The 16,335-nt window shown below is 33.8% G+C and overlaps 1 protein-coding gene across 3 annotated transcripts in view; it reads left to right on the top strand.

Moving 5' to 3' along the window:
- Positions 1 to 16,335, top strand: part of LOC140432788 (growth factor receptor-bound protein 14-like) — a 945,246-nt gene that overhangs the window by 219,004 nt on the left and 709,907 nt on the right. For all 3 annotated transcript variants that reach the window (XM_072520900.1, XM_072520899.1, XM_072520898.1), the window contains exons 3-4: positions 21 to 180; positions 13,445 to 13,575. In XM_072520900.1, the coding sequence (XP_072377001.1) occupies positions 21 to 180; positions 13,445 to 13,575 (291 nt within the window). The remainder of the gene's footprint in view (positions 1 to 20; positions 181 to 13,444; positions 13,576 to 16,335) is intronic.

Here is a 16,335-nt window from a genome sequence, read left to right as displayed (position 1 = left end):
TATTGATTTATTTTTTCTAGGAGGAATTGGCTTTTTTCAACGACAACGAAAGTTTTCAGTTAGTAGTGGTAGAAAGAAACTTGTGTGCTAGTGATTTGTGTCAACTTTTAGCTTTGAAAAACAGGACGGCAAAAAGTGTGCATTGGAGTATTATCGAACAATGGAATGATCTAGGACTTGGTGAGTAAAGACTTTTAATGACTTAAAGGAAAATAAAAAACGTAGTATTTTTGTAAGACGATTTTGCTCATGAGATAAAAATATGGACGCAAATCAGATAGTTACACTGTTAGTTAGACTAACTGTATTATCTTAAGATATTATAGACAGAACATGTTATTAACGAAAAATTTTATCTTTCTGATCTTACTGTGAACTTCTGATTAGTAGGTACTTTTGTCGGTAAGATTGTGTCAAGCTGAATTTCGCGAATGGTTCTCGTTGTTTCTTCTATTTTGATTTGAAATACGTTCTGTCCCTCTGAACTGTGTGTTGACTTTTACTATTATTTGGTTTTAGACTAACCTTGGATACAGGTTTCCAATATGACTTACGTAATCTCTCATATTCTAATCCTACTTTTCTTTTTCAATATTCACGTTATTACAACAATTCGGGATATCTAGTTTTTTATCGTTTGTGATAAACTGTGATAGATGTTAGCATTGAAAAGCTTTTGTCTTTTTGTCGCCTAATACGACATGTAAAAATTACTTTAGAAATTGTGTCGATGTCCACACAGAAAAATAGTTATAGTCCTTTTGGTCTTGACCTATTTGCGTTTAATAGGGTTACCATAGGATGTAATAATTGTCCAAAATAATAAGGTTTTTGTCCATTTATTCCGCATAACTGTTTGCAAAATATCAAGCTCTGGAATGGACTATTGAGAAGAAATTGTTGCAAAAATTTTTTGAAATTTTCCTTAAATTTGGGCCTTGTAATGCTTAATATGTGACAATAATTTTAAAAAGATTCGTTGAATTGTTTAAATTTTATTCTATGTTTTTCCCAGAACGCTATTCTTTGCAATAATATAAGTAAGAAAAAAATGCAGTTAAAACAATTTTTCGGTTACCAAATGAAAGAGTAAGTACCAAAAGATTTGATTGTAGAAACCTTTTTTTTATTGTTGGAGAATATCGTTATTTCCAACCTTACGAAATAATAGAAATTTATAACATAGCAATATTCACAGTTTATTCGATTTTTTCACGATGTGATTTTGAATAAATGATCTATGAAAATTATGAAAGTACTGTGGCTCGTGAGTTCATTGCTATCACATAAATATACTTCAGTTCAGTCAGTATAAATAGTAACGCTGGAATTATCATTTTGACCTTGTCCTTCTTACACAATCGATGTCAAGTTGAGTTTATATAAATATAATAGCTTTTGTCGGCATTATTTAAACGATTTTTTACCCATTGAGTACTGTGTGAACTATAAAAAAATACAGCGCTGTTGATTTATAGTGTATATCGCCGAAGTTGATATAGTTTATCAATAAAAATGATTTGTTATTATTTAAATAGAATACTATTTGCGTTATAAGATATGCATAATTTTATGAGAAGTGTTTCTCATTCTCGTTAGATCAGATAACAATGAGGGTTTCAAGGAGACATTCCTTGGTGTGTATTTATGCTGATGATAGTATGGAATATTGAAAGGGAAAAAGACTAGAGACTACAACAGTTCAGAAATACGTTAAAAACGTTCGTTTGAAATTGGGATTACTTTTAGAAACTATCAGAAATAAAATATAAGACAACAACTTTGGCTGGTTGAATGATTGTGAAAGATTTTAGGTATAGTGGCGCTAACATAATATATTGGGGAAAGCTTTAAATGCGGTTACTTTTGATCCCTTCTTTTTTGCAACCTAATGTATGTCTGTGGGAAACGTTTTAGTTGGGAAGCAGTTCGTTAGTAGAGTGTAGGATGTTATTTGCTGTAATTTAATTATTTTGAATAGTAATGTGGTATCTGTGGGATAATGTGGTTAAAAATATTACGTACGATAACAACACTGTTTTTGTAGAAAGTACCAGTGCCGGTGTGAATGTAATTCCTGATAAAGAAGTAACCGTAAGAAAGATTCGAATGCATTTAAATATTGAAACATAGCAAGTATGTGTAAAACTTTTGATGTAACAGAAATTCCACTTCCAACTGTATACAAAATGGTTCAAAATGAATCCTGTCATCACAAGAAGCGATGTGAGTATAAATGTTCAAGACCTGTATAGTTGCTTCACTTATAAAACTATTGAAAACCACAATATACAATTGCTACAGAGGCAATGAGATACCTACAATAGAAATATTAAGAACTACATTGGAAACAACCTGTTGGAACATGAACTGCTGTGAGAAACTCTTCAAAATTGGATAAAGAAAATGGGCTTTACATTTAAAACAATAAATAAACATCAATCAGTTATGGAAAGCCAAAGAATAGTCAACAGACGTAATATACATAGAACAAATTACTAAATACAGGCAAGAAAGGAGGCAAATTTACTATTTAGACGAAATTTGGTATGATACCCACGATATAGTTAAAAAAGGATGGACAGGTGGTTTAAACATGTGCATATTAAAAGTGAAGGATGGGTTCCGAATACTTTAAAGTTATGTGGAAAGAAAATAAAGAATTGTAACGTTGACTGCCACAAAAGCATAAAAGCTGATATTTTTGAAGATTTGTTTGAAAACTCACTGATCCTAAACTTGGAGCCAAATAGCTTAATAGTGCTTGACAACGCTTCCTATCATTCCCGACAGATCACTATAATATACTAAATACTTCTTTAAAGAAATCTGAATCGCAAAGCATTTTAATGGAAAATGATTCATATTTTGAAGATTTTGTTGCCGAAAACGATAGAGACTATATTGAGACTTCCCCCTATTTTCTCCCTTCAATCATATAGAGTTAATAGTTAATTTGGAGACAATTATGCATTTACTGGCAGATGATTCCTTTTAAAAAAAAACGCTTGGACACGTCGATTTTGTTATCGAGGGGGAAACAAAATTGGCATAAAATCACATTAACATTTGCAGCCCCCTAAGCGGGGGTGGCACCATCCCTAAAATCTTAAATGGAAAGGGGGGTCGAATGATTCATCATTTAAAAGGTCTTTCAACTCCCTTTACAATGATGTAAAATTCATGTACTTCAATTCGGTAGTTTTAGAGATTTATTAATTTAAAGTTTAAATACATCATCGTAAGAGGAGATCAATACATAGCAGCAAAGTTGTTAAAAAATAAAGAATGAACTGACCTGTCAGCCGAGTAAATGTTGAAAATGACCACCATTACTTTCCATGCAATAATAAAGATTTTGCTGAAAACGTTGCCGGACATTTTGCAATATTTGAGGAGTAATTTGATGGCACTCATTCACAATTCTTTGTCGTAAATCTTCTTAGGATGTTGGCTGAGTAGCATAGATTTTGCTTTTTAAGTAACCCCACAAAAAGAAATCCAAAGGTGATAAATCTGGCGATCTTGGGGGCCATTCAACGGCACCTCTTCTACCAATCTATTGACCTGGAAAGGTCTGATCTAAATAATGCTGAACTCTTAATGCGTAATGTGGTGGGTCACCATCCTGTTGGAACATCAACATATTCTCAACGTATCGACCATCATTCTGATTTTCAATTATATCTGTTAGCGCAGGATCTATGGCATTTTGCAGTAATTCCAAATACATTTCACCAGTCAAATTTCCAGGTAAGAAAAAAGGACCAACCAAATGATCGCCAAAAATGCCAGCCCAAACATTTAATTTTTGTGGCTGCTGTGTGTGTACCTCATGGTAAATTCTGGGATTAGAGTCCGACCAATATCGACAATTATGACGATTTACTTCGCCATTTAAAAAAAAAAGGAACATTCGTCGGAAAAGCAAATGTTAAATAAAAATTGTTCATCGTTTGTAATTCGTTCACTCATAACTTCACAAAATTCTAATCGCTTATCAAAATCGTCTTCATTAAGTTCTTGTACAAGGTGAATTTTATACGGATGAAAATTATGGGCCTTTAGAATCCGTTGGATAGTACGCCGACTAACACCACACGAAGTTTGCAATTTGCGGGTACTTAATGTAGGATCTACAATAACTTGCCCTAAAACCCCCACTTCTGTTGCTTCGTTCCTTATAGGATTTTCAATATTACGTTTTTTATTGGCGACTGATCTAGTTTCCCGAAATTTAGCTACAAGTTCTACAACATATTTTCGGTGCACATTATTGTTCTCATGTCGCTCATGAAACATTTGTGCCGTTCTATTAGCGCACTGATTATTTCCGAAAAATATTTCAATAATTTCAACCCTTTTTGCCGTGGAATATACCATGGTTAATTTATGTATAGAGCAATAAATGATATTTTAACAACAAAGATTGGTCAAATCAATCGCAAACTAATGTACTATTTCCTATTTAAAATAAGTACGTGGCATTCTCTACTTATCTTTCTTCAAGAAACAACTTTTTTTGTCACAAAGGACACTTCAATTGCTATTTTTATTATTAATAAACCATGGGCGTAGTAAATAAAAGCATTTACTTATCAAGAAAATGCTTTTACTCAAATTTCTTCTGAAAGAAGTACAAACTAATTTGATGTACCTATTAAAGTCTACTTTAAACTTTAAATCAATAAATCTCCAAAACTACTGAATTGAATACATGAATTTTACATCATTATAAAGGGAGTTGAAAGACCTTTCAAATAATGGATCATTCGACCCCCCTTTTCATTTAAGATTTTAGGGATGATGCCACCCCCGCTAGGGGCTGCAAATGTTAAAGTGATTTTATGCTAATTTTGTGTCCCCCTCGAAAACAAAATCGACGGGTCCGAGCTTTTTTTCAAAAAAGGAATCATCTGCCAGTAAATGCCTCTGTTTCGTTTTCGGTGCGCCACACTGTATAATAATTTTGTGTCCCCCTCGAAAACAAAATCGACGGGTCCGAGCTTTTTTTCAAAAAAGGAATCATCTGCCAGTAAATGCCTCTGTTTCGTTTTCGGTGCGCCACACTGTATAATAATATTACCAAAGAAGACTTGCAGAAAAGAATCATCAAAATTATCAAAGTTGAAGAATACTATAAGATGATTGAGCACTTTCACATTAATGGTGGAAATAAATTTATTATTGAATTAAACGATGATAGTGACGCAAAAAATACGGAAGAAGGAGTAAATGAATTACGTGTATAAGTATTTTAAGTGATTCTTTGTTAATTCTTGTATTCTGCAATTATAGGCTATTGATTATGTACTTTAGAAAGAAATTGGAACGTTAAAGGGGTTTTATTGTTTCATATAGTCAATGGATCCCCAAAAATGAAAAACCGCAGAGTGCTACCAAGGTCAGGTATTTATTCTGCATGCCTGAAGTGTGAGATGTCTTGTGCCGCTCTAGCAGCACTTGTCGGTGTGGTTGTTCGTTTGTTTTCTGAAGATTTAGAAGATTCTGAAATTAGGCGGAAATGCACCTATACTGGTATTGGATAAGTGTGCAGCATTTGTGAAAATATGATAATTCTTATGTTTTTCATAAGCACATTTTTTATCGCTGTTCTTCAGTTTTTCGAAGACTTTTTGGCGGTTTTCTGAAGGCTAAAATACGATGCATTTACTTTTGACCACTGATTCATATTCAGCGTGTAAATATGAATGAAGAAATAATATGTGTCTGTTCTTTCATGGATATTTTTGTCTATTTCATCGATTATGAAAAAACATTCGATAATGTAAAACACGAATTGATGATAAAATACCTACAAGAGTTGGGATTGGACGACAAGGATATAAGAATTATCGCCAACCTGTATTGGAACCAGACAGCAACAGTACGTCATCAAAATTTCAACGAAACAGAAGATTTCTCCATTAAAAAAGGAGTAAGGCAAAGTTGTATACTGTCTCCAATGCTGTTCAATTTATACGTAGAAAAAGCCTTCGCAGAAGCAGTGGCAGACTCTAATAAGGGTATTAAAGTTAACGGCATATTTATTAATAACATCAGGTATGCCGATGATACAGCCATAGTGACAGATAACATTGAAGATCTTCAATGCCTTTTAAATGATCAAACTCTTGCAAGTGAAGCTCGGGGTTTGAAAATAAATATCAAGAAGACAAAAACAATGATTATAATTAGAAATGATTACCCCAACGCAAAGATATATGTCTCTGGAGAAGAAATCGAACAGGTCAGGCAATTTAAATACTTGGGTTGTTTGCTGAACGAGGGTTTGCTGAACAAGCCAGAAATGCTTTTTTGAGGCTTCGTAAGTTTCTGACTGATCGCAAATTGGACTTCAACCTCGGATACAAGATGCTTAAGTGTTACGTGGGGCCTGTTCTCTTGTACGGAATGGAAGCATGGACGTTAAAGGCCAGTTCCATTAACACAATTGAAGTGTTTGAAATGTGGTACCTGCGTCGAATGCTTAGAATATCATGGACGGACAGGGTCAAAAATGAGAAAGTACTCAGAAGAGCGGGCTTACAGGATAGGGAACTTTTTAGTTGTGTAAAAAGTAAGAAGACTGCATACTTGGGACACATATTACGAGGAGAAAGATATACTTTTCAGCAACTGATACTCGAAGGGAAGATAGAGGGTAGGAGAGGCCTGGGACGTAAAAAAATGTCATGGCTGCGCAATATTTGACAATGGACAGGAATCCACAGCTATGAAATGCTTCGCAATGCTGCTAAAAACAGAATTATTTAATCCTGGCTATTTAACATCTCACCTGACAAGACGATGTACCGTGGACGCCTACGCAGAAATGCACGGCACCTTAAGAAGAAGAAGTTCTTTCATAAATCAATATTTTCGTTCACTTGACTATGAATAAGTGCGCTTGACGTACACTGAGCACCTGAATTAATTACTTCAGAGGGCTGTAGCTTCAGAATAATAGTTTTTCAGACCTAGGTCCCATTGACTTTTTTAATCTATGAGAACAGTTCGGTATTCACAGTTTTTTACATCAGTTTTAACCTCTTCATTCAAACCACTTCTTTTTTGGTCTTTCTCGTCTGTGCTTTCCACCCGCTTCTTCTGTTAATACTTTTTTTGCATGTCTGTTTGTGGACATCCTATAAACGTATACCGTCCAACGTGCTCTTTGTGCTTTTACTTCTTGTTTGATGTTTTGTTGGCCGTAGAGCTTCATTATTTCCTTATGTGTTCTTTTCTCCATACACCGTCATTATCCTTTGCATCTCCATACATCTTGCGTAATATCTTTCTTTTCCATCGTTCCATTTTTGTGTGTATTTTTCTGACTTAACACCTAAGTTTCGTTGTCATACATAGCCGAAAGTTGTATAAGCGTTTTGTAAATCCTGATTTTCGTATTCCCGAATAATAACTTAGATTTGATAATTCTGTTTAGTGTTTATACAGCTTTACTTCCTCTATTAATTCTTTTTTCTATTTCAGTATCTTCTTCGGCTCTATTTGTAATCCTTACTCCAAGGTATTCGAATTGATCCACTTTTTCGAAACAATATTCTCTACTTCCGCTACTTATTCTTAGATTATCTTCGGGCTCCATTTTCTTTGCAGTCATTTCAAAGTATTTTGTCACTTTGTCGTAGGATAGCGTCTAGGATAAGGTTACATAAAGTTGTGGACAATGTCCTTGTTTTAATCCCTACCTTAACGTGAAAGTCTCTGATAACCTTCCTTTCAGGATCACTTTATTTAATGTTTCTTCAAGGTCATTTCAACTAACTTAATAGGTTTGGTAGGTATTTTTAACAGATCCATTGCCTCGTATAGTTTTTCTGTCGATTGAGTCGTATTCCTGCTTTAAGTCTATAAACAGAATGTGCAAACCTAGATTTTGTTCGTAGCTGCTATGCAATATTTGTCCCATCGTAAAAATCTGATCAATTGTAGACCTTCCTCGTCTAAATCCTCCCTGATATTCACCTATTATTTCAAAGTCATATTTTGTTAGTCGGTTTTTTGTTAATAAAGCCAATATCTTATAATATGCTACATTACAATAAAGCAATTCCTCTATAATTTTGGCATAGGTTTTTATCTCCCTTTTTGTGATTCGGACATATGGATGCATTTCTTCAGGCTTGTGGTAACTTCCCATTTTTCCAAATTTATTTTATTAGATTAGTTTAAAGAATAGCTGTCCACCTTCCTTGAATATTTCTGCTGTTATATCGTTGTCTCCTGGACTATTGTTATTATTCAGCTGCTTTATTATTTCCTTTATCTCCTGATCCGAGGGTTCGTTTATTTCGGCCTCATTATTGCTTTGCTCCGGTTCGGTTTGTGATTGTACTTTATTGGTATCTTCCTCTGGGTTCAACTGTTCCTCAAAGTATTCTGCCCACCTCTCTAGTTTTTTTGGTAAGTCACCTATTAGCGTGTCTTCTTTACTTCTGCAGCAGCATGCGTTTTCGGGACCTGTAGCTTTATTGACTTTAACTTCTTGGTAAAAATTCTTAACCTCTTTGTTTATCATATGATTTTCCATGTCTTGTAACTTCATTTCCCAGTATTCTCGTTTTTTTTTTCTTCTGCAGGTCCGTTTTGCTTTCTGTTGTGTTTAGTATATTCATTTGTATTTTAGCTTTTCTTCTGGCTTCTAAATCCCTTTCACATTCTATATGAAACCAATCTTTACTTTTTGCTTTGTTCCGTTTTCCTAATGTCTTTTCTGTCGCTTCCATTATTATATTCTCTATTTGTGTGCATTTTTGATTAGTATCTTCGTTTGGAATTGTGTTTTCCAATCTTTGTGTTATATTCCGTTTTAACTGGTTTTTCTCTTCTGATTTTTGCGTTAAAGTCGCCTCTTACTACTTTTAGATCCTACTTCGGTAGGTCGTTTAAAAGTCTTCTGATTGTTAGTAAAAATCTATTTTTATATCGGTGTCTTTATCTTCGCTCGATGCATGTACGTTGACTATAGATATTTTACGGTACTTTCCTCTCACACTTAAACAGCAGATCCTTTCTGAGATTGGTTTAAAGTCTACTACACTTCCCTTGAGACTTTCCTTTATTAATAACCCCGTGCCCAGCAATATATTTGCCCCACCATTAATAAACAAGATTGCTTTATCAACTTCTTATATTCCGGTTGTCTTAAGTTTTGTTTCTTGAAGACCAAGAAAGTTCAGTTGGTATTGATTCAAGATGCCTATTAAGTTTTTCAGCCTTCCCTCTTCATAAATACTTCTAACATTCCACGTTGCTATTTTTAGTTGGTTTTTCCTTAATTTTCAATCTTTTTTTTGTTTGCTCGTCTCTATCATTATCTTTTTTGTTTACACTTGCCCCTCTAATTTCCATAGTCGTGTTCTTATTTTTTGCTTTTTTCGTCTTTAACTGCGGCGCTTCTTTTAGTTTTTTGGGTTATTTCTATTAGATGCATTTCCTGTGTCTTCCAAAATTTCTTTATCTTTATTCCACTTTAATTCCTTTCCATCAGTTTTCAGTTTCAGATACCGTGTTTGTGTCTTCCTTCCCTTTTCTCTTTCTTTCCTTGATATTTTTCTAATTGCAGTCTGTATTCCCCTTTACATTGTTGTCATGTCCGAGTCTATATAGATGCTCTGTCCTATTATAGTTTTGAGTTTGCTTCTGCTTTTCAGCACACTCACTTTGTCTGTCATGTTTTCCAATTCAGCGAGAAACATTTTGTCGCCTATTTTTCTATCTTCTTTCAATTTATTGTTAAAATGAAGATTTGTTTTCATAAATTGCTCCAGTTTATCTGCAGTATCTCTCTCATCATTAGTTTTTATATTTAAGGCTTTTTCTTTCTTTTGTCTTTCTCCAGCTGTTAGATTCTCTTATTTGCCTCACCAAGTCCTTCTCTAGTTCTGTTTCAATTTTCTCACACAATCTAGTGTCTTTTTTAGTTCTTTACGAAGTTTTCTCATTTATATCATCATTTTTCGCCAAAAGTTCACGTATCATTTTAAGCATATCCTCGTTTTGGGGACTGTTATTGCTCGGTGACCTCTTCGTTAATTTGCTCGTAAATTTTTTCAACCAATTAGGGAAGAATATTGCTTAAATATTCCAAGTTACTACAATAATGTCTAAAGTAAAATCTGATTTACTAATTTTATCTTATTTAATCACCTTGTTATCACGTTTAGCAACTTTCGACAGAATCTACTTATATCTATTGTATTATTAAGATCATATCTACAAATGTTTATTATAAAAATGCAAGGAATAGAAATAAGTTTCACAAGTTTCATAGAGTTAATGCGTTCAAGGAAAGGTGAAAGGCAGTTATCAATTACTGTCTCATAATCTTGTCTTGGTTTATTGTAGATTTATCTATTTAGATTATCACAATAAGTATGATAAGGATACTAGTTTTCTTGTTTCATTGTTATCCGATTACAACATCTATTGACTATTCAGCTTTTATAAAATATTGAGTACAAATTAAAGTCATAGTAAGTGTCAGAAAGAGTGTGTTTCCTGTACGTATAGTAATAATAATAATATCCCATATATTGGAATATTTGCATATGCTGATTTACTGTGCAGCATCAGTAATTGCTAATGTTATGGGCATGAAGATCAGAACACGAGGAGGTACTAATATCTGAAAGGGCTAATAACAGAACCGCTCCCTGGGAAAAGCGACTGCTTAGGAAGACTGCATTAATATAAAGTCGATGATAATAACTTAAGTGACCTTTTTAAAGTATACAATGACGGAGTGGAAGACTAAAATTTTACCTTCAAATACCTGGTGAAAACAATATAGAAGCTGAAGATATCGCAATTAGCCGGGGCCTTTTCCCAGGTGAGTTGTTGAGTCCACTGTGGTTCTGACAGGCGATGAACCCACTTAGCTACTGAACTTCACTGATTCAGGTTTTAGCATTAAAAATACTGTTGTATTTTTAAAGATGTATGTAGATAAATCGGTAAGATAGTTTCATTTCATGTATGTAGATCTCTAAAAAATAACAAAGCACCGGGTCCGGGTAACATACCTGCAGAGTTAATTAAACACGGTACAACCAAACTATATACAAGTTTAGCCAAACTGTTCCAAAACTGCATTAATGGAATGACAACCCCAGAGGAGTGGAAGACATTATTCATATCCACTATACACAAAAAAGGCAGAAGGGATGAATGTGACAATTACAGAGGCATTGCCGTGACAAACTCGATCAGTAGAAAATACGGAAAAGTAATTAAAAATAGAATAGAAAGCGAATATAACGACTTAAAGGCTAAGGAATAGGCAGAATTTAGGGCAGGTAGATCTACTGTTGACCATTTGTTTTGCATTACAAAGGCTTATGATAGCGTACCACATTATAAATTATGGGAAGCGTTAACAAACATAAAACAAACATAAGCATGAATTTAATAAATGCGACGAAGGAACTGTACGCTAATGCTAACTCAAAGGTAAAGGTTGGAAATAATCTGTCAAATGGATTCCAAATGAATAAAGGCCTTAAGCAGGGCTGCTGTCTCTCCCCGACATTATTTAAAATTTATCTAGAACAAGCTCTAAAACTGTGGAAGCGCAAAGGTAGAAATATGGGAGTGCCAATTAACAAGAATAGCATATGTCAATCCCAAGAAACCATCTAACATCTTACCGGGCACTGAAAGGCATTTGCTGCAACTAAATATAAGGAACGGCATGACTCAGTCGAAAAGATCCTTTATCAAGAGATAGATAGCGTCCCTCAGAGCATGTTTAAGAATGAAAACTACAAGCCATACTGATATCGCACTCAGCTCACAGTAGCACATAATATACCAGATCTTATAGTAGTTAATATACGAGGAGTGTTTTTTAAGTAAGTACCGTTTTGGAATTAAAAAAAGACGTGCAAAGATATGGCAATAATTTTATTTTTACATGAAAGCCTGTACCTTAATCTACTTTTCTACATAATTTCCGTGAATATTGAGGCACTTGTCATAACGTGGCACCAGTTTTTGAATACCCTCCTGATAAAATTATGTCGCCTGACTTGTTAACCACTGCGTCACAAATGTTTTGACTTTGTTATCGTCTTGAAGACGCTGACCGCCCAGCTGTTTCTTCAAGTGCTGGAACAAATGGTAGTCGCTGCGCGCCAGATCAGGGCTGTATGGAGGATGATCTAGAGTTTCCCATTTAAATGATTTGATGAGATCTTTGGTCTGATTAGCCACATGTGGACGGGCATTGTCATGCAGCAAAACGATACCCTTACAATTACCCTTAAACTTGGCACGTCTTTTGTTCTGGATTGCACGACGTAGATTTTTCAATGTCTCACAATAAGACGCTGCATTGATTGTCTCATTACGAGGCAGAAACTCCACTAGCAATACTCCTTTTCTGTCCTAAAAAACTGTGCACATGATTTTCCGGGCAGAAATTGTTTGTTTAAACTTCACTCTTTTGGGTGATGATGAATGTCGCCATTCCATGGATTGTTGTTTCGATTCTGGTATGACGTAGGCCACCCACGTTTCGTCACCAGTAACAATTTGGTCTAAAAAATCTTCACCTTCACTGTGGTACCGCTCAAGGAAAGTCAATGCACTGCCTAAACGTTGGGTTTTGTGCAAATCCGTCAACATTTTTGGAACCCAACGTGAACACAATTTCCGGTAATTCAAGTTCTCGGTAACGATGTGATACAAAACACTACGAGAATAGTGAGGAAAGCAGTCGGACAATGATGAAATTGTAAAGCGTCTGTTTTCTCTCACCTTTTCGTCCACTTTCTGCACCAAATTTTCATTAACGACCAAAGGACGCCCACTCCGTTCTTCATCATGCACATTTGTGCGGCCATCTTTAAATGCTCTCACCCATTTCCTTACCATTCCATCACTCATAATATTTTGTCCGTAAACTTCAACGATCTCACGATGAATATCGATCGGTTTTACGCCTTTAGCCCTAAGAAATCGTACAACAGCCCGTACTTCACAATCAGCGTGACTCACGATTGTTGGAGGCATCTTAAATACTGGAGTAAACAAGTAAACAATGAAGAATCAGACTGTAATGGCGTCAGTGCGTAGACAAGAGATGTAGGTAACCAGCTCATGCGCGGAACGCCGACCGTAGCGCTACGGCGGCGGAATCGCAAAACGGTACTTACTTAAAAAACATGCCTCGTATTAACTAGATAAACAACACTAATTGATGTAACGATACCTAACAACAACAATCTGCGTATTCCAATTAATATATTATATATTTGGAAATACAAATAAAAAGACAGTGGGGAATTTTTTAATCAGTTTTATTTTTACCATTACGAATTCACTAATTTCCTCCTAATGGACAAGTTCTAACTATATATAGATGTAAATCATTTCCAGTATTAATATTTTTTTAGTAATGGATATTTTTCTTTTTCAGAAAGAATGTTAGAAGACCACGAATACGTATTAGCAGCTTACAAAGACATGAAAATGTTTTCGTGTCATGCTCGATTTAAATTTAGATTTAGAAAAGAGTTTAGAAAATATGAGTTCTTCCATCATCCCCAAGTAAGTAATATTTTCAAAGATCTAATTAAGTAAGAAACATAAAATACGGTGTATTTAACGTAGAGCCTACCTAAATATCGGATTTAAAATCTGACAATTTGCGCTATTGCAGAATAAGTTTGCTATTTTTTATTAGAATAGCCTGCAGACTAATTTGTTTTGAAGTTCTGCTTATAATTATGGAGTTTTTGTTGAGTTATACATCTTTTTTAAGAACTTCTGACATACGTACTCTTCCTACGTTGGTGATGAAATGAATTTAGTAAGTCAACGATTGACTACTGGTCTCATATTCGTACAAAAGAGGAGGGATCAAAATGTACTATATCGTTAAAATCCTGGATACAGCTAGCTCCGATTGTTAGCATCCGATGGTGATTATGGATATCGGCACAGCGTAATAATAACAAAATATGATATCGAGTATAGGATAGCAGCTATAAATAGAGTGTGTTCTTTTCCAAGATACGCTTTGTCAAAAATAAGCACCCTCAGTTACGTGACGGTAATTTGGAAATCCTTGTATTTCCTAATACATTTTTCTCTGCCGATAATTACAATAAATTGTGTTTTAAAAATAAATAGTAATTTACAATAAACAAATTATTATGAAAAAACCCAGATCCCCAAACATACCGATCGATGTCACTCCTATGAAATATACAGGGTGGTCCTTAAGTAATTGTACAAACAGAAACCGTAGATTCTTCACTTTAAAATATTACGATTTAAGCCAACTTGCTTTAATATATTGTTGATCTTAAGAAGGATACAGGGTGTTAAAGTGGAAATTTAAAATTTTATTTTTCGCTATAACTTTTACGTTTGTAAATATTTTTGGACAAAAATTTACAGTTGGATGCTTTTGACTAGGCTAAATTATAATTTTATACTAACTTTAATGTAACTAATAGAGGGCGCCACATATGCCACATGTGTGGCATAAATTTGCGCTTAACTTTTTTGTTCTTTAAGTTAGCTCTATTTGTGTTAAAAAATATTAAAGATACATTATTTTTCACAATACTGCACAATATGCAGAATAATTCTTAGTTTGATATTTGTGCGGTTAAGCACTGAATACCTGTAGATAAGCATAATTCATAGTTTATTCTTATTAAAACAACTCAAAGATGATAATGTAACATCACAAAATGCTTTGTTATATGTGCTAAATGTCTTATTGAAGAAAATATATTTCATCTTCTTCTTTAGGTGCCGTGTCCGTATTCAGACGTTGGCCGTCATCATGTTTACAATTTCCCCTTGCTATCGCTTTTTAAGTTTCTATAATGGCGTTGTATTACTTTTTCTCTATCGTAAAATACTAAAAACCCAAAATATGTGGTTTATGCAAGATGGTACATAACCACATTCTAGAGAGAAGACAGTTAGAACCTACTTAAATACAACTTTTCTGAACGTTGGAATGGTCGCGGTAGTCATATTCCTTGGCAATGTGAGCACAGGTATTGAATAACACATATGTGTCCTGTTTCATAATACTTTTGCTACAAATCTAACCTGACAGACTCAGCATTTTTACAAAAACCATCGTTGTCCTAATAACCGATATTGTTGTAAATATAGTAAATACACAGGCAATTTAGTTCGGCATAATATAAGTTCGTTAGAAAATCATAATAGTCCATTTGTTCGAGATGTAATTATAATTACTCGTAAGCTGTAACTTAATCATATAAATAAGTAATGTCATCGATATATTCATCCATTATACATTATAGCCACCACGTAGCCCCGAATTTAATCCGCTTGATTTTGGTGTATGGGGCGCAATAAAACAACGTGTCTATAAGAATCCCATAAACATTCGCAACCAACTATGGGAAGAAATAAATACTGCAGCAGTTTCTTTAGAACCAATGATGCTATTTAATGAGACGATCTTTTATAGAATATATTGACAAATGAGTTAAAGAAAATGGTGGACATATCGAACACTTACTTTGACAAAAAGTTGTGTTATTTAGTTTAACTATTTCTTAATTTGGTTTGTAAACAAAATGTTTTGATTATGACTTTAATTTAACATAAAACATAAAATGTTTGATGTAAAATCCTATTATTCTGTTATTTTGTCAAATCCTATTATTAATTATCCTGCTGATTAATTTATTTTATTTAATATTTCGTTAACTATTAACTTTAGTTAAAGGTATTTTATACCAAAATTCAGAAGTATTAATGTTTTTGTCTATTTTCTCTTCGTTGCCTGGAGTAATTGCCTTAGATCAGAATTATGCAGCTGATTTTTAAAACGCGATTATCTCGAAAACTATTGAGTTTTGATGTTATTAACAAGTATACCTTTCTTTGTTAAAATAATGTATCTTTAATATTTTTTATCCCAAATACAAGTATCTTAAAGAGCAAAAAAGTTAAGTGCAAATTTATACCACATATGTGGCATAAGTGGCGCCCTCTATCAGTTACGTCAAAGTGTGTATAGAATTATAGTTTCTTATATTTAAAAGTACCCTGTTGTAAATTTTTATACATAAATGTTTACAAACATGAAACTTATAGCGAAAAATAAAATTTTAATTTTGCACTTTAACACCCTGTATCTTTCTTAATATCAACATTTTATAAAAGCACGTAATATTTTAGAGTGTAGAATCTACTGTTTCTTAATTACTTAAGGACCACCCTGATAGATAGATAGGTAGATATAAGATTGTCGTTTAGACCGTATAGCCTTTATAGAATATATATATATATATATATATATATATATAT

This window comes from Diabrotica undecimpunctata, chromosome 1 (genome assembly GCF_040954645.1).
Source record: "Diabrotica undecimpunctata isolate CICGRU chromosome 1, icDiaUnde3, whole genome shotgun sequence".
NCBI lineage: Eukaryota > Metazoa > Arthropoda > Insecta > Coleoptera > Chrysomelidae > Diabrotica > Diabrotica undecimpunctata.
The sequence above is the reverse complement of the archived record's forward strand: the minus strand, read 5'-3'. Positions and strand labels throughout refer to the sequence as shown.